At 38.3% G+C, this 27055-nt stretch overlaps 1 protein-coding gene across 1 annotated transcript in view; it reads left to right on the top strand.

The window, feature by feature from the left end:
* Positions 1-27055, top strand: part of LOC108506145 (membrane-associated guanylate kinase, WW and PDZ domain-containing protein 2) — a 701232-nt gene that overhangs the window by 556931 nt on the left and 117246 nt on the right. Inside the window, exons 7-9 of the mRNA XM_017832824.1 lie at positions 14754-14811; positions 21102-21223; positions 22654-22836. Of these exons, the coding sequence (XP_017688313.1) occupies positions 14754-14811; positions 21102-21223; positions 22654-22836 (363 nt within the window). The remainder of the gene's footprint in view (positions 1-14753; positions 14812-21101; positions 21224-22653; positions 22837-27055) is intronic.

The raw sequence follows: 27055 nt of genomic DNA, 5'->3' as shown, positions 1-27055 counted from the left end.
TCAGTAAAATTTTCATCCTCTGAGTTCTATCTGCAGATGACCAGTACTGTTTATTAAGTTTTATGGAGACTGCAAATGAATGAAAAGAAATATAACCAGCGACTAAAAGTTGTTCTATTCTATGCTTATTTGCTTTTCCGTGGTTATTACACAACTATGTATAGTTACAGACAACAACAAAAGCAATCTTAAAAAGTATTTCTTCTTCTTGCAATTTCTGCAGTTTGTCTGATACACTCTGCTGATTTAGGAGCAGCTTTGGTTAAACAGTAGTTTTTATATTTTCCTTTAGGCCCTCATACATGTATTTTTTAAAATAACTGAGGCTCTAGTCAGTAAGGTCATGCTGCTGCCCTTCTTACTGAGCTTTCTGAACAGGGTGTGCTGACGCTGAGGTGACCCAGACTAATCACTCTGTCTGAATTATTCTCATGGGCTATAGGGAAAAATCCTCAAAAAATTTCAATCAAGTATCACAAGGTCAGTCTGTAAAAGGCATGTCTTTATATGCTTCTGGTTGATTATTTTTAAGCTGGTTTACAGAAGAATTAGAAAGGCATAAAATAGATTCAGGCAAAGCTAGGCTGAAATGAGATACTGCACTGAGAGATCTGTTCAGCTGTTATGTTTGGTGTTCTTGTAGGGTCTATTCTGCAGCAACTTTGTGGTAGATCATACATCTTTTGGGATAAGATGTAGGGGAAGCAGTTTGGAGGGTCTCTTTTGTTTAAGGAATTGTAGTGACCTTGATATTTAAGGAGCTGAAGAGACTGAAGTACAGTAAAGAGCAGAAATTAAAAGACTGACAGGAGAAGAGGCATTCAAATTGAAATTTGTTTATTATGCCACTGAGTTGGTACAGCTTCAATTTGGAGACTTACCTTCAACTATTAACCACAAATGCAATCAAAATTAATTGATTTAATTTAAATAATTAATTTATATAATACCAGTGCAAGGGCATACACTGAGGAAAAGGTTACTTTCTGCTGTAGATCAGTTGCTGATTCCAAAATTGCATATATCAGTATCGTGAAAGTCAGATGCCTTATCTCTCTGGGTTGATGCTTATGATAAAGGCAGCCATATGACTGGAAGTCCCTGACATGCAAATAATCCATTGCTGCACATTGATGAGAAAAGTGAACAGACACTCTCTTCTACAATTAACTGTTGTTTTCCATTTCTCTGTCCCATTTCCATCTCCATCTCTCTAACAGAGTACCCTCTCAATCCCCTCTTTAGTGTTTGGGTTGATATTTTATTCACTCTTATGAAGCTTTTACGCTGAGAAGGAAGAGAGGAGGGTAAAGGGAGTGCAAAATACATGTGTTGTCACTTTTTATAACATTGCAGCACATAAAGTCTTGAAGGAAAAGTTACTTAGAAACCTGATTAGTTTGTCATTGTCACAAGTCAGTGTATTAATCGGACACAATTGCAAAGTGCCCTTATGAATGCAAACACATTCTGCTGTCTGGTGGATTAACAAAGGACCACACACCTGTTTCTCATGCAAAGTTCCTTTCTAATGTTGTCACAGAACCATACTGAGAGTGAGTTTTGGCAGATGAGATTACAATTCAAATAAAGAAAAATAAGCTTCTGAATTCATACATATTTCCTTGTCATTCAAATGACAAGGGATTTTTTAACATAATGTTTAAAGTATGGAGTGTCCTCATAAATTTAACTAATGCATAATGATGAATAAGTTATGACAAGAATTTTCAGAAAGCAGTTACATGCAACCAAAGCAACTTTTTATCTATTGTGCAACAAAGCAAAAAGTAATAAAAGATGGGACATTTAAAGTTCTCACCCTTGACAAGGCAATGAAGCCACTGAGGACAAAACCAGACACAAATCTTATTTCACTAGTATAAATCAAGAAATTCTGCTTCAGCAAATACAGTGTTAACATGAATTTTCCGAAGTGCTATGTAATCTTTCTCATCAATTGTATTCATTTATCTATTTCATCAAATACTATTTAAACAACTACTGTATCTGCATTATACATGTATCCAGCTAAGTTCAGAACTGTAAAAACATATTATTAAAAAGCATAGTAGTCATGGAAACAGATCAGATAGAAAGAACACTGAGGAGGATTCTTCTATCTGATTGTATACAACTTCATTGGCCACTTGGAGATAAAATGGAGAAATGTAAGATACATTGTACTTGATCAGAGCACTAGTGAATTTAATCTGCTCTCAGATTTCCATCCGAGGTCAGTATCTGATGACTCTGAGGCAATTGCAGCGCATCACAAATAAGTAATGTACCTTCACAATTTAAAAGTCTGGACAGGATAGCTTTTTATTTGTGGACCACCCACAGATAATCAATTCATTGTAAGCATACAAAGTAGTTCTTGGTTATTTTTTTTCCATTACCACTACAAATACTATGTATTTCTGTCTCTTTTTATAATATGTCTCTCCATTTACCTCACTGACCTGTCAAATAAAATCAAGTAATTGCCATTTGGTGTAATAACAAGGAAGGAGAAAAAAAAATAAAGAAAAACAGAAAGCATTATTCTATGTGCTTTACTTTGAAACATTGACTTGGAACTCCCAAGGCCCAGTGAGAAAAAGGCAGTCATGAAACAAATGCTTTCTAATGTTGATTGAAATTTTAATTAAAGCTCAGTGTTGTTATTTAAAAAATCATTCAGAAACACTGCAAAATAACCTGTTTGACCAGGAAAGATGGTTAGAGGAGATGAGGAATTAGTTTTCCTCTGTGCAGAGGAACAGCTTGGCTGTATGGAGGTCTCCAGTGGGAGGGACAGCTGGCTCATGGAGAGTCTGTGGGGCAGGCTCAGAGGAGAGGACAGTAAAGAAGACCATGGTGAGTTGTTGTTACAGATCCCCTGATCAGGGTGAAGGAAGTCTCTGATCACAGATTCTGCCTTTCATGGGAGACTTTAACCTCTCTGACATCTGCTAGAGGGGCAGCAAGGCAGAAGACAAGCAGGCGACAAGATTTCTGACAGTTTTGGGGAATAAGCTCTTGTTACAGGTACCAGATGAGCCAATGAGGACTGATGCACAGCTGGACCTGTTATGAATTAATGTGCTTGTTTAAAGGTAAACTGGCAAGAGAAATCAACCCAACTCAAAAGAGATTATAAGTCAGAGTTACAATTTAATAAAAATAATACAATAAATACAATTATATGGACAAACAATTGGTTTTAACCCAGGAGACCCAGATGTATAACTCAGCACCCTGGGGCACAAACAGAGTGGTGTTCATTGGCCCCTGTGCTGAGCCCCACATGGTCCCCCTGAGTCCAAAGTAAAAGGAGAGGGAAAACCTGTAGGTGAGAGTGCTGGTCTCGGGGTGGTGATCACAGTCTGGTCAAAAGTGGTGGTAGCAGTCCCGTTGAGGTTCTGGTCCTCCTCTGGATCCAACGAATGGGGCCAGAAGTCCCAGGATCCCAAGATTATATGCACTCAGGTTCAAATGGGAATGCCCAGTACCTCCCCCAGGGTGGGGAGTTCCTCAATGGGTGGTTGTGAGTCATGAGATAGTTTTGGAATCCTCGGTGGCCCGTTAGCAGACATGACCCCTCAGGCTGGGTGTGGAAGTGCTAATGACTTCCAGACGGGGGGTTAACATCACCCATAACTATAACCTGAGGGGTCAGGTGTGCTCTGGGCAGCTGCTGCAAGTCGTCTATTGTTAGCAGTTCCTGGGAAATTACATGGAGGGTGTAGAATACACAGTTTGGGTTACACCCACACAGTGATGAACTAGTCCTGGCTGCTCTAACTAGGACAACTAGCAGGAGATGTGATAATTAATGGCAGCTTTGGTTACAGTGGCCATGAAATAGTGAAGTTCAAGATGCTGTGGCAGAGGAGCTCAGAACATTGGCAAGCATCAGACCCTGACAATGTGTCATTGATGATACATGGAGTCCTCTGAGAACACATTCCTGGACATCTCAAGGAGAGGGTGGTGACTGAGTGTGGTGGGTTGGATACTAGTGCCCACCACTTCCCTTTTCAGCTGGATGAAGGGGAGAAAATTAGATGGGGAAAAAAATTGTAGGTCAAGATAGAGGCAAAAGCACTGGTCATGTGGAAGCAAAGGAAAAGACTTTTTTCTCTACCTCCCACCAGCAAGTGATGTCCAGCTGCTTCCCAGAAAGCAGGGCTTCAGCACACACAGCAATTGCTCTGGAAGACAAATGTCACAAATAATTAATGCTCTTCTTCTCCTCATTCTCTTAGCTTTTATTACTGAGCAGACATCATATGGTATGGAATATCCCTTTTGTCAGCTTGGGTGAGCTGTCCTGGCTATGCCTCTTCTCAAGATCTTGCCCAAACCCAGCAAACTGCTGAGATGGGAATGTTGGGGTGCCAGCATAGCTCAGCAGTAGCCAAAACATTGGTGTGTTATCAACACCTTTCTAGCTCCTGGTGCAAAGCACAGCACTACAACCACTGCTGTGGGTACAGGTAACTCCATCCCAGCCATATCCAATGCACTAAGAACAGCTAGTGTGGATTGACCCAGTGCAAATCATGCCAAACCAGCTTGTTTGCTATGCTAAAATGTGGAAGAAATAAAAGAAGTGGATGACATTTTCCTTGACTTACTCAAGTCAAGGACACAATATTTTGTGTATCACATTTAAGATATTAAAAATCCAGAGAGATGGAAAACTGTGCAGGTAAAACCTGGTTGAGTGTTGAGGCTTAGAGGGTGGTGGCTAATGGGCCATGCTACACCTGATGGCCTATGGAAGAGGAGTACTGAAGTGGTTTATAGATGAATATGTCCTATTTGACATCTCTGTGTACAGAGGGAGGCAGCAGTCAGCTTTGCAGATGACCCCACAGGGACCAGTCAACGTGGTCAAGGGCAGAGCTGCCACTGGAACCTCACCAGGCTGGAGGACTGGGCCAGCAGAAACCGTGTGAAATTCAACAAGGACAAATGCAGAGTTCTACACCTGGGCAGGAAAAAAGTCTTGCGACAGTACAGGCTGGGAACTGACTTGTTAGACTGCATCTGTAATATTCAGACCCCAGTGATACACAGGAGTGAGTTCAGCAGAGGGCCACTGAGATGGGCAGGGGCAGGGGTACTTGCCCTGTGAGGAAAGGCTGAGGGTATTCCTGTTTCCCCCTTAGTAAAGTGTGGCACTGAAAATAGCATTGAAAGGTGTCATTTGGGTTTGTTACAGGGTAATGGACTTTTTTTATTGTTTATACAAGAGGTTAAGAGGTGAACAGCTAACTAAAGTTGTTGAAGCAAATATATGAATTTGAGATACTGGTAACAGAATACCTAGCAGCCTCCCATAAGGTCTAGCCTACACTGTTACCAGCTACATACTTTTATATGGGTCTTTTTAGGTCAGTAGCCAAATAGAAGGTTTTAGATTTTATAACAGTAAATTCAGTAACTCCATAAATTCACAGGGTATGCTGTTAGACATTTAATAGCAAAGGAAATAGTATAAATAAATGAAGAGACTGAAAAGCAAATGGAAGAAAAGACTAACATCATGAGATCAGGCATTTATTAGATAGAAAACACTGGTTTGTAACAAGGCTGAATTGATACAGTCAGTAATGAGATACAAGCACTGAAAGATTTGAACATACAAAAGATCAAAAAGAGTGGTTCTTTTCAGTCTGCTTTTTTTTTTTTCAAAGTCGAAAGAATATAGCTTAAAACAGCTGTGTTGATAAAATCAGTTTCAAAGGCAGAATCTTCCATGGTGGAGCTGTACGTGGCACGAAGCAAATCTGTTGAACTTCAAGAATACAAATTGATAACACAGGATGCAGTTGATGTACTCGGGGCTCCTTTTCTGCTGGTAAAATGAATGTGCTGGTGATGGTCCCTTTTCTGTGCATGTATGAACTTTGAACCAAGCAGCAGTGCCACCACAGCTCCTCAGCACGTGGGTGTGCAGCCACCAGGGCATGTGTTGGGCTTCTATAAAAAGTTCACATTCTGCACAAAGCTTCATTCTGAAGTGACTTAATTCCTAACAGTGCCCACATTAGGTAGTTTAAAGTTGTGAGCTGTGAGGATAAGAGTTGCAGTGACTCTGTTTATATGTACCTCTTGTTATATTAGAAATGAGATAATGTGTAATTTAACACAGAATTCAGAAATTACCTCAAGCTATTCTTGGAAGCTAAGGCACACTGCTGTTTCCAGGGGAGACTGGCTGCATTCATATCCAGTCTCTTGAGCAAGAACTTGTAGCTAAAAGGTGAGATTTTTCAGCCTTTCCTAGTGGTCTCTCCTTCCCTAGCAAAACACCAGTCTCTTTAGTGGGAACTGGGAAATCAACAAGGAGCTGGTTTAAGCTGCCTTCTCCCCAAAAGTTCTGTAATACAAACCAAATACCCAGCACAAATAATGAAGGAGTAAAGACAGAGAACAAGACAAAAGGATAACAAGATTTAATGAAAAAAAAATTTAAGTTTTAATAATATTTTTTCAGTATTTCTGCTTTCCTTAAATCTATTCTTTATAAACACATGAAAAACAGGATTTTGTATTTTGTTTGGAATCTTTTAACAGAAACTCTTAGCTTTCTCTTGGAAAGGTTCATGGAGAGTACTCTTAACCAGCTTCAGCTATTGCCCACTAAACTGTTGAAAATTAAGTTCCTTATTAAGCCTTTATTAAGAAAAACATCTCAGACACTGCCTACAGTAATCTAGATAAGTTATTATATAAGTTATTGTATAAGTTATTTTCCCACTTATTATTGTTAGTATTTTTTATTTTTTTTTAATTAATAGCTAACAAGCCCTTTATGGACTCTTTTTTTGATAGTTAAAACCCAGTCATTCAGTTGATAATTTTTTACTGTATTAATGCAAATCTTGATTAGAAGTTATACAGTTCTGCATGTCAGAGGGATCAAGTACACCTAATGTTAAAAAATATCCCTACTATTGGCAATATTTCACTTGGTAACAATGCTGGGAAAAATATCATTGAATCAATAGTAATATTTAGTAATCTACATTCTGCACAATTAAGGATGTAGCATGTCAGAATAAGCTGCACAGAAGGAAGAATATGTATTTATCAGATGCGAGTGTTACTTAGACATTTGTTTCCATTGTGTAAGTAGAAATTTTGCATAATGACATTTTATTTGTGAGAATAAATCGTGCATGAATGCTTTGTGATTACAAACAGAACATAAACAGTCATGACTCTAAAATTTGCTGGTATGAGAATGGCAGTTGGAGAACATGAGTTTAATTGAAATAGAGCTTTTATGGCTTGATTGGAGGTGGTACATTCCCTAAGTTTTCTCTGATAGGAATAGTGAATTTGTTTCTTGCTGTTGAGGTGGAATTGTCCATCCTGCCTGTTTAGTTATTTTCACTGAGGTAGTGAACAATTAAACTTCCAATTTTTTTTATCTAATTTTTTTCTTTCACAGCTTTGGATTTGTATGCTGGCATAGAGAAGTCCGTGTTAGTAACTGCATTTGCCAGCTCAGGCAGTGACATCTGAAACAGGGCTGAGTTGAAGAACCTGTTGAGGTAGTATAAAGAATGTTACCATAGTATATACCTGTCGATTTTTGTGCTGTTTTTGGAGCTCCCAGATGGTATGCAGATAGGTGACCTGAGAGAATTCACACAGGTATGTGGGTAGTAGGTTAAGTCTTGATTTTAAGTGAGCAGTGTTATCCTCTTTTTCCTGTATGAGAGTATTCAGGAGTCGCAGCACAACTACAATGTGCTTCATGTATCATCTGGGCAATGTGGGCATGCACTAATAGAAGTATTCAAACCAGACATCTCCAACCTTCAGCTCCTGAGGGAGCAGCACAGCATGCCAGGAGCAGCATCCACTCCCTGAGAATCTGTGTGCTATGCCTCAGGTATTACAGGCAATGTGTTTTTTTGTGTAAGCTGTGTAGTGAGGAACACCAGTTTAGACCTACAGATAAATATTTGCAAAGACTGTATCTCCTAGAGAAACTGGAAGAGTGTGACACTGCATTGTATTATGGAGCTGCATGGTGTTTTCTGACTTTTAACCCAGCTCTTTTGGTACCCTCTGTAGTAGGTAACTGACTTGAAAAGGCAAAGCTGAGTTTGAAACAGGGAGACAGAAAAGATAAGGGAGAAAGCAAGAGATAAAACAAACACAGGCTGTTGAGTGAAAAGATAGTATTTTTCTGAAAAGTCTAATATATAGGTTAGAAAAGGATTTCTCACCTGTGCCTGGGTGTTAACAAGGCAGGTGAACCAAACTCATGCTGACTTCCACACCTTCCACATCCTTACTGATAACATTTTAAGTAACAGTAGGCATTATATTTTTTTTCTCTCTCATGCTATATTCTTTTGTACTATACAAATATTTTCATTGCAGCTGAGTCAAAAAAATATGCTCTAATCTTTCTTTCTAGCCTGTCAATCAGGTAATGACACAATGCTGGCTGTTGTTCTGAAAACTTGAGAGGTTTTTATGACTCCCTTTAACACAGTTAGTACACGATAAACTTCAAAAAAATTAATCTTTGGGGTTCGTAATGTGTTTTTTCATCTTGGCACATTGAGATCCAAAATGTACTCCTTCCTCTGTCCCCAGAGAATGTTAAGTGGCACCATCAAAAATCATTCTGAAATGCAACAGCTTTCAGAAGGCAGAATAAGAGCATCTGGACCATTAGCATAAGCAGTCTGTGATGAGAAGGCACTACAATTGATTATTAAAGTGACCTCATATTAGTCTTTCCTTTTCTTTCTTTCTTTCTTTCGTTTTCTTTTTTTCTCTTCCTTTCTTGCTTTTTAATCCCTTTCTTTCTTTTCTCCCTTTTTTCCCTTCCTTTCTTTCCTTTCTTTCTTTCCTTGAAAATACGAAGGCTTTCATTACCATTGGGGATTTAACTTTTAGAAGTGCAGCTCCTTCTGAATTAAAAGCTTACCCAGGTGGTTACTGAGAAAAGTGTCTTAGTATAAGCAGAACCTCTTTGGTCTTTTTTTTTTTTATTGCTTGGCTTTGGCTAGATGTTGCTTTTCTACTAAGGAATAAAACATGAAATGTGAAAACTGGAGGATATAAACATACTATACAGATTATCCAGCACCTTTACATCCAGTCGCGGTGTCAGCATTGCAACCACTGCAAAAACTATTACTGATTTTTAAATGGTGATTTTGTAAATATTTACAAATTATTTGTAAATATTTATTGTAAATATTCCTGAACAGGCCCTGCACTAGATGATAGGAGGACCTAGTACAGTTACTGAAGATTGGGGAAGGTAGATTTTTAATTTTTTTCCTTCTGTATGGAGAAAGCCTCTAGGAGTCAACAGACTTGAAATACGTGAACGGTAGAAGTGTTGAGCTCATGAAGATGAAGACTTCATATTATATCACAGTATTCATGAAACCAGTACTTGCAAAAATTGTACATGAACGAGCATAGTAGTGCTACAAAATGAGTATCAGCTGTAAGATATAGCTCCCTTCCCAGTTTAAATCGTGGTGGCCATCAGTAATCTCCTTCACTAGTGTTTTATAACAATTCTCTTTTACAAATGTTTACTATTCACTTGCATCCCTAATGATCATCCCTGGGCACAGTGAAATCAAAAAGGGAAACTGTAATGCCTTCATCCCTAATTTGGCAAACGCTTAGCTTCCTGTTTTATGAAGCACTAAAGTGTTTCTGTCCTGTAATCTTTCATTTCAATAGTGAAAAATGGAATAGATGCCACTATTTAATGTAATGAAAAATAATCACAGTGCTCCTGAAAGCTAATGTAGCATAATATTCTTCTTATAGAACCTCTGTAGTAAACTACACTCCACTAACCTTATCTTCCGTGCTTGACAGGCACCAGCCTGGGGTTTGTGCTCTAGCAATTCTGTTTTACTGGTCAACACAGAATTTTAATTAAGCATTGCTTATAGACTGCATCATAAATGGAAAAATAAAATTAGAGCGTAGCCTTACATGGGGTTTATTATGGTACATGAAGGTGATCTTATTTTTCTCCTAAACCCATGACTATCTTATGATGTTACATAATCAGTGGTTCAATCACAGAATCACAGAAGCGGGTCCTCTGTAATTTGTCCAAGTCATTAAATTTTTACAGGCTTTTACACTAGAAAATGGAATTTTTCTTTTGCCTTCTCAATAGTTGTGCCAGTTTATAAAACATTTATGTATTACTTTAGGAAAGAATAGGCCAATAGGTTAATAGTGAATCCTCAAGTTATTTCAGATTTTCATAAATATGTAAAATAAAATATGTCATCTGCATCTATATACTTTAAAGTGTATATATTTACAGAAAAATACCTACTTTAAAATTTGGGCAAAACATGGGGGTTTTTATTTCATAATTGGAAAAAACTATATCTACTAATACATTTTGGGAGAGGGGTCTATGCACACGTGTGTGGGGGGGTACATCTTTGTTTGTGTGTATTTTTATGTACAGATTTTACCAATACTTGCCTCACTTCTCTCTAAGGAAACTTAATATTAGATGGGCATATGAAAGCAACATTACGTTAATTAGGTTACCTGAAAATAAAGGTTACATGAAAATAAAATGTACTAATAGTATTTAAACTGTTACTTTATATTCATCCTATATTATAGGGTTTGGTTAAAACATGATTTTTCCTAGCAGATTTTTGCCTTATTTATCATGCATGCTTTGGCAATGAAACTTACAGCAGGGGCAATACAGGATTTGTGCATCAGGTTCTTTATTTTTGAATATTTATGGATTATATTACAGTCTTGTCCCAAGATATACAGGGCTTTGTGGGAACCATTGTAGGGTCGAACACCTATAGTTTTTACTCAAGTTCTGACCAGATCTGGGAAGAGCATCGCTAGGGCTTTCTAATGCTTAGTGTCTTGACAATAAGCCAGTGACATGCCCCTGCATCAAAGCAGGACTGCAGCCTCCTGGGCTGCAGTTGGCAGAGAAGGACCAGCAGATCAAGGGAAATGATCCTCTACTCAGCGCTGGTGAGACACAGCTGGAGTGCTGGCTCCCAGAGCTCTCAGTACAAGAGAGACAGGGGCATAGAGACGTGGAGTTCCTCATCTGCCAGTTGGCAGAAGGTTAAATCCTTCATTGCAGGATTGGAATAGGGTGCAGAAACATCCTCTGAGGGCAATGTGGCATGAATACCACAGCAGTCCAAGCAGGTTCACTCTAGAAAGGATCAGCTATTACAAATGCATTTAAGGAAGAAGTAACAAGCAGAGATTGTTACTTCTTTTAACTCTTTAATCTCCCTTTTGTCAGTCAGTCTTTGCTTTCCCATTTACCTCTTTGAGCATGTCAGTAATTGTCTATTCACATTGTCAGTGTGTCATGGTTTGAGATAGCCTCAAAATCCAATCCCCTAGTCTAAGCCCCCTCCCACATCTAAACCTAATGTGAGAAGGGTTTTTCCAGACAAAACACACCAGACTCAGAATGGGGAAAGGGAATATATTACAATGACTGTACAATAAATACCATATCACATTATACACATGATCACAACTGAACTGAAAGCTGCCTTCAATGTTCTAACCCAAGAGGAGTGAAGATCTACAAGGAAATCCCCCGAAGGCTCNAGTAAATGCTGACCCAAGACCAGGGTCAAACTTGGAGGCCACAATGACTTTCCTGAAAGAGCCCTGAAAGGGTAGTTTAGGTGAAATTTAGGCACTAAAGAGAAAATGAGCAAACCACAAAAGTGTATCCAACTGCTTTGCTCTTAAGTAGCTATAGATATCTAAGTATGAAGCAGCCATGTAGCACAGGCCCCATAAGTTCTGCTCACGTGGTGCTAAGACCTCTACTTTGACCAATATGAGTCTGCCAAAAAGGAAAAGTTGACATCCACCTTTCCTATAATAGCTGATGGTTGGTGAAACTCCTGAGAAAGAAGAGATATAGGCAGCACACAATCCTTGGCCTGCGGCAGTCCACACTCATGCTCTCCTGCAGGCCACATATCCAGTGCAGGATGTATCAGGGTTCTCAGCTGTTCCTTGAATTGGAATTTGTGGGCTGGAAGGCAAACAGCACAGCCAGAGAGGAATGAGACATATCTGTGTCTTAATAGTAGCAGCACACTGCTGGCAAGACTGACTCTCACATCAGGCAGAGGATGGGCCAAGTGGCACAGTCTGACTAATGTGGAAACAGGTCTGTAAACCTCCACTGACAAATCCAGAGAGAAGAACTGACAGTCTTCAAAAAAAGGCTGTCTATCTCACTTCATCCATAAGAAAAGGAAGTCCAGCGCACAGACTGTGTGAAAGTGAGGAAAGGAAGTATGGTGAAGTAATGGCAGATGCTGGTAGAGTCCCAAAACACATCAAGAGGAGTGGAATATACCTGGAGGAAATGTTTAAGTAATGGTTAAGTTTGCTTAGATGTATATCCTTTTCAAAGGAATTACAAAAGTGGACCATGTTGATGAGTTGCTGTTCCCAGTTAACAAAAATTTCACTTCTGATGTTTCTCCTGCTTTTCTGTACTATTCATCAAATGATTCTTAATGAGACACAACTTCAGCTGCAGATACAGTGATCATCTTTCCATGAATAACATTGACACACAATGCAATCAAGAATCATTGCTTTACTAGCCAGTCCTATAGTTCATTACTGTAGAAAACCTGAAAAAAACAGGACCGTCTCACTTGCTATTAATTCTCAATTTATTTAAACCAGTACTTTCCTTCAGATTAGCTTATTCATGAACTTTGTGTCCCAAGTAAAATGGTCAATGTCCAAAAAAAAAATTCTAAAAATTATTGTGTGTAAGGAAATTAAAGTATTGCGACCATAGTCCCAGTTGACATACCAGGCATCAACCCAATTAAAGGAGCCTTTCATGGGCAAAAAAATGATGGGAGAAAGCTCAGGATCAGTCCTTTGTTCCTACCCTAAGGACAACAAAGAAAATTCCAGGAAGCTTGTTCTTTATTAAAAAACCATAAAGAGACATACTGTATGAATAAGTGTGCCAGATGAGAGCATTTCTATATAAGGCTGGGTCTAGAAGCCAAATTCAGAGATAAATCCTGCTTCCAGCCAAATATATGAACACAGATCATTGCAAAAGCAAAGGGAAGGTCTCCAGTAAATCATATTGTCTCCAGTAAATCATATTATCCTTCACCAGCCAAGTGACTAACACAAGTTTAACTTCAGCAAGACAGAAATTATCCCAAAGGAATAATATTCTTGTCTTCCTGTGAGAAGAACATGTTTGCATACACTACAACTGTTCTTAATATGTCCTGGAAGATCTATACAAAATTTCTATTGCATCTAGATGGAATTGTCTCCTGTCATGGTTTGAGATGTTGTGATCATGTGTATAATGTGATATGGTATTTATCTGTACAGTCATTGTAATATATTCCCTTTCCCCCATTCTGAGTCTGGTGTGTTTTGTCTGGAAAAACCCATCTCACATTAGGTTGAGATGTGGGAGGGGGCTTAGACTAGGGGATTGGATTTTGAGGCTATCTCAAACCATGACACAGTGTAAAGAAAAAATGCTCAAGTCATCCAGAAGTACTTCCTTATGACCAGTTTAATGACTGTTCAGTATGATCTACATCAGTTCTGTTCTGTCTAGTTCAGTAGTCAGTGTCTCCAAACAGTTACTTTAAAAGAGCAACTGAGTATAAAAAGAAAAAAAAATCTGAGATAGAGAATTCCAGAACCAAATTTTCTTAGAGAATCTCAATACCATTTGCCATACATTGTGCCATAGTCTTCAACTGCACAGAAATCAATACCTGTCCACGGTGGGAATACACATCCTTTTGTGAGTCTCCTCCAACAGAATCATCACATCTGGCACTGAGGTTTTTATTCTGTTCATGTCAACTGAGATACTTGTTGCATCTGTCTGCTACCTTTTAAACACAAGATGAAGTTCTGTTGGCAGTATAATAATGGTTTAAGCATTCAGTGTGAGTGATAATATAATATGTATGGATGTACATAAATATATATGTGACAGTTTGCTTATGCATGAACACAGATTAATTTTCAGGATCATTACATTAATACTTAAGCTTTAGTCATTCATACCAGACTGTTTTAGGGATCTCTGTTTCTGCAAAACATAGTTAGCTTTATGTCCAGAGGACACTATAACATACTGCTATGTGCTCCTATGTCCCTGATATATAACTAAGCTTTGGAACAGGATGCCTTTGGAGGCTGTGGAATTGCCATCACAGTAAGATGAATATTACCAACTTCTTGGGAACATTTCAGTATACTTACTGTATTTACATGGCAGGAGGAAAACTCTTTTAGTTCCTTCTAGACCAACTTTTCCAGTATTCCTAGGAAAAAATCTCAAAAAGCAAAGTATTTTTTGTGGGTGTAGATATTTGGGAAAATTGAATGCCCTCACTTTCTCTGGGAGTGATGTCACACAAGATGTGCTACAGTTGTTGGCTGGCACAACTGCTTGAACAATAAAGGAGCTCAACTAAAATGTGCTGTTCTAGAGACTTATATCTGTGTTTGCATACCAATTTTCAAGTTACTACTACTTGTGGCTGCCATGGGGTGTGTTCAAGATTTGGCATTTGCTTTGGTCACTGTATCTAATTTCTCTATCAAGTTATTTCCCTCAATACCTAGCAAAGATCCACAATTTTGTTATTAGAAATCTTAGCATTCTGTACTGTATTTACTGAGAGAGATAACTCTTTGTTTTTCAGAGCTTCCATATGGCTGGGAGAAAATTGATGATCCCATTTATGGCACTTATTATGTTGAGTAAGTTCCCAAGTTCAATATTAAGTTGCTATTAATATGTGATAACCTCTGCAATGGTGGTATCCTCTGCAATGCTTAATCTGGCAAGGAATGGGTACAATTACTTGACATATTAAACTAAGGGTATACCAGAAATTCTCAGTCTTCAGTGCAGTTAATGTGTCCAAATACATTCAATGTGTCTCAAATCAGTGACTCAGGCATTCAGTGATTTTCTTTCTCCAGGGTCTGGTTTTATGGTACCGTTCCAGCTGATACTTGTACAAAGATCATATTCATTAAAGAAATGTTGCATTTTCTATGTGAGCTTTGGATATCCAGTGAGGCAGAAACCTTGTTAATCAATGAACGGAGCAAAGCATAATCATTTTAGCTCAGTTAAGATCCATTTCTGGGTAGTCCTTCCTTGCTGCAAATCAGATGTTTATACTGTTTGTACCAGAACACAGGTTATTTATATGCTGCATATAAAATTTTAGGGATATTGTGTTTTATTTTGTATTTAAAAGTGCAGCTGAAAAGAAGAGAATATAAATTCTATTTTCATTGCACAATCCTTGCTTTCATTTTTTTTTCAGATTTTATTTTAGTCATGAAACAAGAAAAAATCTAGTTCCTCTGTGCAAAGGGCAACAGAAAGCTTTTGTTTGAGGTAACAGTAGAACCTGGCCAGTTCATGTATAGAATAAGTAAATCTGAGAGATTAATTTCTCTGCTTTTTACCTTAACACAGTGAATGAGATTCATGTAAAGTGACTCTAGATTCAGAATTGTGATACCTGTTTCGACTGGTCAGCCCAAATCAGCTTAGTCAGTCCAGATTCAAGTAAAAAGATAAGTAATACCATTAAATTACTCCCTCTTGTTCTGCCCAAGTTATTTTATGATGTCCCAAAGTGGGTGAGGGCTGGAGTTCTCATATCTCTTTGTACTTAGCTCCCTGAAGATTTCTGCATGTGCAATTATGCAGCTGCTGGGTATAAGTAAGTCTTCTGTCCCAGTGGGTTTAGTGTATTTTGGTCAGTAACAGGTGCTGTGTGATTTCTGTCCGTTAATCACTTGCTGAGACCCCACTTGGTTGTTAGCATGGCCCAAGGCATTCTGGCACTGGGGAGGCTCACACTTCACTGCAGAGCCAGAAAAGGAGCAAGTGTTTATCTCCATTTCATGTCCAACCACAGGTAAACAGACATAAGGCACCAGGCCCAGATGTTACCATGCAATTACCCACTTTAGGGCTGTTAGTGCCAAATTATTTAATCCTACCACAGACAAGATTTGTGGACAGATACATCAAACCTACTGCAGTCTCAGAGGTTTTTAGAAGTGGAATAGATGTTCATGGAATGGCATTAAAACTGCAGCCGCGCTAAATTCAAGCAGAGTTTTATAGACAGTAAAACATAGTTGCACTTTAAATTGCTGTCTGAGCTCAATAAGTTTGAAACAGAGATTGCTTTCCATTTTTCCTGCTAAAATGTAACAGTCACACCTTTTTTATTACCAATATTCAACAGATGAGTTGATTTTTAACTAGATAAAATCAGATTACAATAAGTTCTCTTAATTATGTCGTAAAACAGGGTAAATCATGAAAAGCAAGATTACGAACTTCCACACATTCAAGTACAGTCCAAGTTTACATGCAGGCCTACAAAATTGTCAGTGAAGGAAAGGCTTGTACTCTGCTCACTGATTCTTGTATCCCATGGGAAGTTTGTAAGGATGAGCAATGAGACAGACTCCGTTTCACCTTACGAGAAGCAGCCATGCTCAGCTCAAATATTCTGAGGCCAGAGGCAAAGCTAAAAAAACCCCAACAAAACAAAGTAAAGAAAGGAACACCTCTTGCTAGTAAAGTTAATAAAGACTAATCACAACATATTTGCAAATTCTGTTAAGAAGAAGGCTCTCCATTATAACTTCCTCTCTTAATTATGCATGAATATAGGTGTGAGACCTTATTATAATTTCGATTTGCCTTATTATGCAGATCCAGACTTCATTTGTAAGGTGTAGACATTTGACATAAGTGAGAAGTGTTTGCTATAGGTTTGTTAACGTTCATGCACACTGGTCCTAATTTATAAACTAAGAATGAGCAGCACTTAGCTATGCAGGGCTATGGAGAGAAAGTAGTTATTAGAATGCACTGGGTCTTTCAGTATTCTAATTGACAAAAGATTGTTTCTCTCTTTAAGGATGATTAACTACAACACAGAGCTCAATTTCCAGACATGGGCTGCTTAATTGAACAGCTAAATTAGCCATACAGGTAGTTATTCTGGAAAAATATACCTCCTTGACTTTCAGTTTCTGAAAATGCTCTGTTACTACTCAAATAGAAAAGGTTATTTCAGGTCTTTTTGTCATTATAAAGTATTATTAACTGGAAAATGTGAATGTAAAGTGGAGTTAGGGACTAACAAGTTATACATTAGAATGTCCATCTTTTAGGCATCTTGATCCTTCTAATTACTTTGTTGGGTTATAGACAACAATTCCAAAAACTATAGTCACAAACTACCAAAAAAACCCCATACATTAAAGCAGGTAAGAAAAGGAGATAGATTAAACTCCTTCTGCTGGTGCACGTGCTTAGACCTGCTACCAATTTTGTCAGGACTCAGCACCTTGGCCATCAATTAAAGTCTGCAAACTAGAGACTATTGCCCATAAATCTCCTAAGGATGTGTTTCAGTTAAGGACATCTAATGTGAACCTCCATCACAAAAACAACTTAGTCTGGCCCCAGTGACTCATGAGATGTCTTATAGGCTGGCTGGTGCTAACAGTACCTCCTCATAACACAGAGATAGTATTTTGACATCACAAGTAAATGCAGCCCAAAAGTAAATCCTACCTCTGAGGGTTTGTCCCCAGTTAAGATATGGTGAGCTAACAGAAGACAGCAGTACCAGCTACCCCTTCTTGTCTGCAGAGGGAAATTCCGGGTTCCCAGGACTAGAAAGCAAACAAAAGGCTGCATGATTCTCCTGTACAGCCACAATGGCACTAGGAGAAATTAGCTGGATTAGTCTTTGGATTAGGATGTCAGATTTAATATGCATTATATAAAGTAAGGGAAGAAAATTGAAGTTAGAATTGTTCGCTGAATTAGATACTATGAGCACTGAGTAATAAATTTTTGACTACTATCCAAAATCTGTTTTAACCACAAAAGCACTTATTTGTAACCATCTCTAAAACTCACATTTGGCTTGTCTTATTAAGGCATAGGTTAGTAATATCTATTTTGTATGATGTTCAAGTAGCTAGATGAAAGGCTAGAATATCCTTTCAAGAGAACTACTTAGCTTAATAACTTATTTCTCAGGTAAACTCATCAGGAGTTATTTTTCTGATTTATCTATGAAGCTTTATAGCACTTAAAATTGCATAAAAGGGACATGTTTCATGTATCATCAGTCTGGGAGCATAATCCATTTTTACTGACATAAAAATGACTGATTATCAGAATAATTTTCTTTTCTTTGACTCCTCTTTGACACAATATTTAGTGCAGTTTTTTGAATTTCACACTGTGCTTTTGAAACTGTACACTACCAAAAAAAACAGTAAAAATATGGGAATAAATTGAAGCTAAAAATTATTAAGATTGCACCAACAACTTGAGGTGTTTCAAGTACCTCTGTTAGTCTTCCTATCTGATCTGATAGGACAAAGTGTCACTTTCAAGATAGCTGTTATCAAAGACATTTCTGTGTAAATGGACCAAACTACAATTTAAATTCTACCTAGAAACTGTAGATAGGCAGTAGAAAACCGATTCTAGCTGTGATATCAGTGCCACAGTAACTATTGTTCATAGAGCTGTGGGCACATTATATATTAGCTAAAATCCCATCTTTTTTTATATTGCAGAACCACATATAAATTGGAACTTAGATCTGTGAGAGCCCTCCTGCAGCACTGAGATGTGCCCTGCAATTATAACATGACACTAAGCATAGTTCAAGGTCCTAAGTGAAGATCTGGAGTCTGATCTTGGATACTCATTACATCTGCAGAATGTGGCACAAAAGCCATGGGAAACCCATGCTCTTCTGGAGGGCAGGTGAAGAACAGGCCAGGACACTTTAAAACCTCTAAAGAAGATATGATCCCTATGCTGTAGCAACCATGGTTTTAACGTTATCAAATGCTAACATAAAACAAGCTAGAAATTGTACCCGGTATCTCCTACTGGGAGCTGTTTAGTAACTTCCCATTTCTCCTTGTAAGAAGACTACAGATTTCAAGTCTGAAATCCTGACATCTTTAATATATTCTAGTATTTACTTCCAAATATATTCATCGAATGCATTTATATCTCAGAATTAATTCTACTTGAATAAAAAGCTAAAACTTCTTTGATCTTCTGTCATAGAAGACTCTCTTTCACTGGTCTTCCTGTAAAACCTTTCCTATAAATTCATTTTATTTGATCATGGGTGGTTAGAACTTTGTGTAGTATTTCATGGGATAGTTATCACTGTCTTGTCTAATGGCAAAAGTAGTATTTCCTTTACAATATGGAAATACATCACATGATAGATGGTAGCATGAAATGTACTTTTTTCATGCTTATGTTAGTAGTTCAGGATTACCTTATTTATTGCATGTAAGTCTTGTCTTTATTTTTACCTAGGAAAGTTTGTCTCCCTTCCATCATAAGTTTCTAGGTTTGCAATAGACTGAGATGCGGAAGACCCTGACAATTAATAGAAATGACAAGCAAAAGTCTAGGAAAGGAAAGCCTACCATCTTAAACAGCCTGTTTGAAGAAGGAAAGAAATGAAAGGGACTTTTTCTGTCTGCAGCGTAGGCTAAAATTTACAAGAAAACTATTAATCAAAATTTTAGAGTACAAAAGTAAGTTAGCAGCCACTTGAATGACTTACAGCCGTGTGAACAAAGTAGCAACTTTAGGAGTTATCACATTTACTTTGTCTCATTAAATCAAATATTCTTTTACATGACTGGAAGTCTTTTCATTGCATTAACCCTGGCCACTAAATCCTATTTAGCGAGTGGATTGCACTCCCATAGGACTTGCTGCCTTTCCTCTACCTCACTTTCTAATGGCGATTCCACTTACTTTCTTTGAAGCACTGGTAGGATCAGAATCCCAAGGAACCTGAAAAGTGCTTAATGTGGCACAAAAGGTCATTTCAATGAAAATTGAAGATATTCAACCCTTTTAGGATCTTAGCATTTCAAAAGTTCCAAGGTCACCTTTCCAAGTGCTTAAAGCCCATGATTGGGATTGGATTTTCAGAACTCAATAGATAGTAGCCCACTGAGAACAAATAAGCACGTTTGAAAGCCTGCCCTTCTGTACAAATGCATTTACTTCCCCATAAGAGTGTTGGAAACACAAGCCCCTTTTCTTAGTTGTGATACTATTGTGATCCTATCTTTCAGATTTGTTCCATGCAGCCTACTAAATTGTTTTGCCTTCTTCAGAAAACATGTGAAACATAGCCCCGGGCAGGATTGTAGGATTGCTCAGTGACTGATGAAATGTTTTGCTTTAAAGAATTAAAATCAAGAATATGATAAGATGTATGTAGTTAAGATAGTAGTTCTAAACAAAATATAGAAAAATAGTGCTGTAATTACAGAGGTGTAGTGAATGACCTATGGTAGGAAATGTCAAACTTCAAGAAAAAATATGTACCTTAACTTTTCTTATATTTCATATACTGATCTATGTACTTCTAATCTACCATCTGACTTAGTTTCTGCATCCAATTTTTGTGTACAACTGAGCAGACATACACCATAATATTAGAAAGGAATAATCTTCAGTTTATTTTCTATGTTAGATTTATTTCTAAGTTGCTATCATAAGAGCAGTCTGTGTTCTAGGCTTTTCCTTTGCTGTAAGTGATGGAGTAAATTCACTTACAGCTGATCGATAATAATGCACAAAACTGGATCAGAGCCTTTGAATCATGCACAGAATAGTGCTCATACTGAAGACATGAAAAACTGTTGCTGTAGCATGCTTCAGCAGTGCTGCTGTTAAATATGTTCTCCCATTGATCAAAACCATTTGTCTGTAGCAGAGTTTGGCATATTGAAATGATAGGACGCTGCTCAGTGGTGTTCATTATGCGGTGCAGATTGTCCCCTACAAAACTGTGTGGAGTAGAAGGGACGTGCTCAGGCCCATTGGGGGTTCATAACGGTTCACTCTAACTGCACACACCTTAGTCACATACATTATTTTATCATTTTCCCCAACTGAACCGAATTTTTAATCAAAACTAAATTTTTTCCAGCCACATAAATAGAAGAACTCAATTTGAAAACCCTGTCCTAGAAGCAAAAAGGAAGCTACAGCAGCATAACATGCCCAACGCAGAACTTGGAACAAAGCCTATGCAGGCCCAAGGTTTCCGAGGTACAGTACTGTGTCAGCTATCTTAGTTAAGATGAAAGTTCCTGCTCTTCTGGGTGTGTGACAATGGTTTTGTCATAGTCTGATTAGAAGAGTAGTGTTGCCGATTCTCATAATGTTATCACCTATATCCTAACAATTTTCTCCCTTAAATGTCTGAGTTCCAATAGTTGCCTCATGAGCTGCCTAAAATGCCTAAGTTTCAGAGGTGCAGAGGAAAGACAGAAAAGTCAACTCTAGTGTCTCCTGAAGGCTGAGAAACTGAAACCATGATAAGAGCCCTAAAGTAATTTTCTAAATAAAATCATAAATTCTGTCCCTGGGAATGTACTCTCTCTTGAGCACCTGAGGTTGGCAACACTGAAATAATTAATTGTACTTTCTGTAAATTACTCTTAATTGATGTTTGGTATGTTTCTAAGCTAGCTCATCTAGCAAGCATCAATTACGTTAAAAGCCTCAAGCACGGTGTTATAGGAGTTTACAAGAATACAGCCACTTAGTTACATAGAAATAAATGTGCTTAAAATGAGCTGTGTAAGCAGCAAACAGTATTGGTAGAGACAAATGAGCTTTAACGTGAGGTTATAGCCAGAGAATGAGGCTTGTTCTCCTTTGCAACAGTAGAAAGCTCCTCATCAACCTTACCTAGACCCAAATTTGCCCGCCTGCGCCTCGCCCCCAAGAGGTCTCGCAGCGTGAATGACCTGTCCCAGTGGCGGCGTGACCCCACCGGGACGCGCAGGCTGTACGGTACGTGCTCCGCTGCGGCCACAGCCAGAGCAGCTCAAGTCACAACCTTTGCACCTTCCTCCAACCCTTCCTCACCACGTGCAGCATGGGAGAGAAGCACGGGGAGCCCCACCACCACCCACACCACACGAGGCACGCGGAGAGGGGACACGGAGGTTGCACAGCAGTTGTGCGTGTCACTTGTTGGATGCCAAAACCCCTGTGTGTCTGGAGAGAAAAGCTCACCTAATGTTTAGCTCTTCTTGGTAAAAAATGGAATGAGGTGTTCACAGGGGATATTTTCCTCATTGTGGTTGGAAGGGAAATTGTGGAGAATGTATTACTTTGTAGACAAAGCAGAATTTATGGGTTAGGAAAGAGGTTTTTAAATTACCTCACAGATCATTTTTATTGTTGTAATTATTTTAGCGACACAATATCCACTTCTAAATGTATTTCTAATATGAAAGAATATTTATAACTCCCCATTTATGGCTGATCTGCCATAGATAAGAAATATGTTTTAAGCTTTGTATTAATACAAGATCTCACAAATATTTTTCCTGGAATGCCTGCACCCTTTGTTTTCTTGCTTTTCATACACTGTCACTTTCTGTCAGCCAATATTGTTGTCTGCTGTCCCTGCTGTGTTGTGAATAGATCCGAACTTTTGTCTTTCTTGTTTGTGTTGACTGATGTAGAAAAACCACTCTTCACCCGTGATGCATCACAGCTGAAGGGGACTTTCCTCAGCACAACTCTTAAGAAAAGCAACATGGGTTTTGGATTTACCATCATTGGTGGGGACGAGCCAGATGAATTTCTCCAGGTGAAGAGTGTTATTCCTGATGGGCCTGCAGCACAAGATGGGAAAATGGAAACAGGTAATTAAGAAGGTTCCTCTGTTCTTTTATATGAGAAATAGAATGAGAAATATATTTCTGAGTCTCACTGTCTCCATGAATAGATACATTTTTACATATAACTTTTTGTCTTAATATGTAGAAAAGGTAAGTTTCTCAGTAAAACTTTCTTGTAATTTTCCTTTCTAATAAATGCCAAGTAGCTTTTTTTTCCTCATTTCACAGTATTTTAAGGGAGAAAAGATGTCTGCATTCTCCTACATAAAAATGGATATGATGTTCTTTGGTTTATATGCTGTTTACTTAAGGGGAATCTGGAAAGAGATAGGCAGAGAGAGCACAGACTACTAAGTGCAAATTTATTTATTTAGAAAGGATGTAGTTTCAAAATAATCTGTTGAGTCTAATCCAACATTGTTGTCATTATAGCCACCAAAACAAGAATTTTCAATGTGGCATATGGCACATAGGCACATAGGCATTTGTGTCCTATTAATAAAGAATCTGTGAGAACTAACAAAAGAAAAGAAACCACTTCTGAAGAGATTTAAAGCTGCTCGGAAGATCTGAACCACCACTGGGAATATTTTCGTGTCTACAGATTGATAAAGATTGCAAACCACTGTCTGAAAGGTTTGTCTGGTCATGTCAGGTCTGTGTACGAATAAAACTCTGTTGGAGGAAGATGAAGTCAGTTTCCAAGCAAGTTGACATCTTCTGGGGGAGAAGACAATCAGAGAATAATAGAATAATTTCAGCTGGAAGGGACTTCCAGTGACTAACCTCCTTCTTAAAACAGGGCTAACCTTGTGTTGGATCGCGTTTCTCAGGGCTTCATTCGTGAGACTTAAGAAAATTTTATAGGACATAGATTCCACAGCCACTGTGGACTCCTGTCTCAGTACTTTACCACTCTCATGGTGAAGATTTTTTCCCAGACAACCTGCGGATGCCCCATCCCTGGAAGTGTTCAAGGCTAGGTTGGATGAGGCCCTGAGCAACCTGATCTAGTGGGTGGCATCCCTGGCCATGGTGATGGGGGAGGAACTAGATGAAGATCCCTTTCAACCCAAACCATTTTATGGTTCTATGATTTTTGTTCTTTAGATACAGTTGGGCTTTCAACTGCTGCAGCTGGTAACTAGTGACTGAAGTCTTGTGTTTGTGCAGCCCTGTCACTCTGTACCATCCGTCCCAGCAATCCTTCTTCCTCAGATAATAAGTCAGGCTACACATTGATAATGAGATAAATGTGCAGAATTTATCTTTCCATTTCTCATCAATACTTTAAAATAAATAAGTGCTAGTTTGGATTTTTCTTGCCTCTGCAGAAAACGAAGTAGTCGCCAGATTCACTGTGAAGGTAATTTTGTAGACTGTGATAACAAATCACTGTGGATGGACCACAGCAGCAGAGCAAGTTCCTTTTACTATGTTACAGTACAAGAGGCAGACACAGAGACACACACAGGCACAAATAATGCTGATGGAATAGTCTCAAGTTATGTTTCTGGAAATTTCCTTTCATCCTTCTTTTATCATAGTAGATGGGTGATCTGGACTATCATATGTCAGAATAAATCACTCTGAACTCTAGTTTATTCTGTAGGACTTTCCAGGACTTGGCAAGTAGGAAGTGCGAAGGTTGTGAAAAGCATTATTAAAAAAAAAATTGCTTCAGATGTTATTTTATAGCTGGCATGATGTTTCTAATGCCAAAAAGATAAACAGAAAATTTGTATGAAGTAAAATGTAAGAAAGAAGTAGGTTGTTTGCATTGGTTTTATAAAAAACAGCTTTTTTTGATTCTCATTTCGTATTGCCATTTTAACTTAATGCAATTTGGTTCCCAAAGCCAAAATTTATTAAATTAGCTTGTTAAGGTTATACAACAGAATTCCTGAAGTTCAGAAGATTTCAGTAATGTGAAATTCATTTTTCCCTAATATTTTCATATTACCTAATACATGACATGAGTGCTTTTGCTTGTTTGTCGTGGTTTAGCATTCTCAGGTGCACCACTCAGATATACTTCCTTGTTAATCCTTCTGAATAACCTGGGCCAATTATTGGTGAACTTGTTCATATGGAGTTCTTTTCTCTGGAAAGCAGGTATCCTTGCAACTTACTTAAATTTTTACCTTGAAATTGAATACAGATTTCATAATACTATTGATGATGAGTATTGTAGACATGGATGAGAATAAATAGGAAAAAGGTGCTTTAAAATGTATAGAAATAATATTGATTATTTTTTTCCTGAGGTAACTAATTCAACTATATTAAGAACGCAAAACAGAAATGTAAATTCAAATACATAATCACTCTATAATAACTCTATAATCCCCAAACATACAAAATTACATATCAGAACAAATTTTGGTCTCAAATGTCTTCGTTGTTAGAAGTCACAGAGTTCTAATGTAAAGTAGCTGGAGAATCTCAGACTAATGTTTGTGGCATCTAAAATAGATATGAACACTTGAAGTAATTTCTAAATATGATAGTGGTAAACTGAAACAGTATGTTTAAAGTCAGAATGTTTATAAAAGCACTACTGTTCAGTAAAGTGCTTGTATTTCTGCTATCCTATCCTTTTCACACTTCCTGAAGTAGGATTTCTCTTCCTCTTCAGCCATTTTTACAGTCTAATCAACTGAAGGTATGAAAGCCTCTCAGGTTCCATCAATTGTTTTTTGTTCATAAAGCTGTTAAAATCTTTTGTTTGAAAACTATTTGAAATTACATATGTTCCATTTTTTTTTTTTTTTGCTAGGTAGGCATCACTGGATGATGAATAGAGCTTTTAAAATAGATTTTATTTATTCTTTTGATACAAACTGTGAGTTTCTTAATTTATGTGCACTCCAGCTATGATCAGATTCATAGGAAGCTGTGATTAATGATCAAAACATCGTATTGTGGCAGTAGGACATCATAGTAGAAAGTCTGGGGACAGTGACAATGATATGTAAAGCAACCTGAATGTGAGGGATAACCACAGGTGCTGGTGCACCCAGGTCTAATATGATTCTGGACCATGTCCCTTGCAAGGCTGACACTATTCTTTGACTAAGTGGTTATAAAAATCTTTGTGCTTCAGACCTGCATCAGATTTGGGGAAAAAAAGAAAGAAAAGGCACCATCTCTTTCATCTTACCTGATCTTGACCAGAGGCTGAAGACACCATTACTGTACTTCAAGCTAGTTGTTAAAGAAACAAGCTCTTAGAAAACTACCAAAATCTAATCCACCCAAAATCTAATATAGGAGTCTGATGCAAATGCTATTCGAAGAGTGAGTCTGTGTAAGATATTGTCACCCTCTAATGTGATCATAACAAAGTGAGTTGACCTGCAGGTTTCAAAACCGAACAATTCTGGTCTTCATCCTTTGGAACAGAGAATCACAGAGTCACAGAATGGTTTGGGTTGGAAAGGACCCTCAAGATCATCCAGTTCCACCCTCTGTACCGAGAGGAGGTACACCTTCCGCTGGACCAGGTGGAACTCCAGGGGGTTGACCACACCACACAGCTTGGTGTCGTTGGAAACTTGCTGAAGGAGCACTCAACCCCAGGGTGCAAGTCATCAACAAAGATGTTAAATGGTGCCTGTCCAACACTGACCCCTGAGGAACACTACTGAAAGCTTGGAAGTCGCTGGGAACATGTTAACAGCTGCTTGACAGTGACTTGGCATTGCTGTGATGCTATGAAACAATAAAGCAATGAGGAAAACAGAGTGCACTGAGATGCAACAGGAGATATCTAAGGTCCTGACAATCTCTCAGCACCACTTGGTGCCCAGTGCTGGGCACTAAGAGATATTTATATTTGTCCTAGACCCACAATAAACCTCACAAGCAGGCTCAGAGGAACCAAAGAGGCTCAGAGTCAAAACCAAAGAAAATTGCATTCCTGATCCCATTTGCCAGATGTTTCAGAATTCGTAAGGGCTCTTATGCCCTCATGTAAATCTAGCATCTGTGAGCTAATGGCTGTTAATAACACTGCAAATGCCTTTCTAGGACATGTTTTAGCATTTGGAGCTCAATCAAGCTGCTGGATATGAACATTACACTCTACAGCATCTATGTCTACCTCAGGACAGCCTAGGAGCTGATACCACATTCTTTTCTGAGAGGTTACATTCCTTTGTCTTGTCTGAAGCTTCATGCAGATGATAGAAATGCTGTCTGTATTTAAGAGGCCCCTGCATCCCATTAAAATGCTGAGTGA

This window comes from Lepidothrix coronata, unplaced genomic scaffold, assembly GCF_001604755.1.
Source record: "Lepidothrix coronata isolate B3197 unplaced genomic scaffold, Lepidothrix_coronata-1.0 Scaffold207, whole genome shotgun sequence".
Classification (NCBI taxonomy): domain Eukaryota; kingdom Metazoa; phylum Chordata; class Aves; order Passeriformes; family Pipridae; genus Lepidothrix; species Lepidothrix coronata.
Note: the sequence above shows the minus strand (reverse complement) of the source record. Positions and strands in the feature narration are given on the sequence as shown.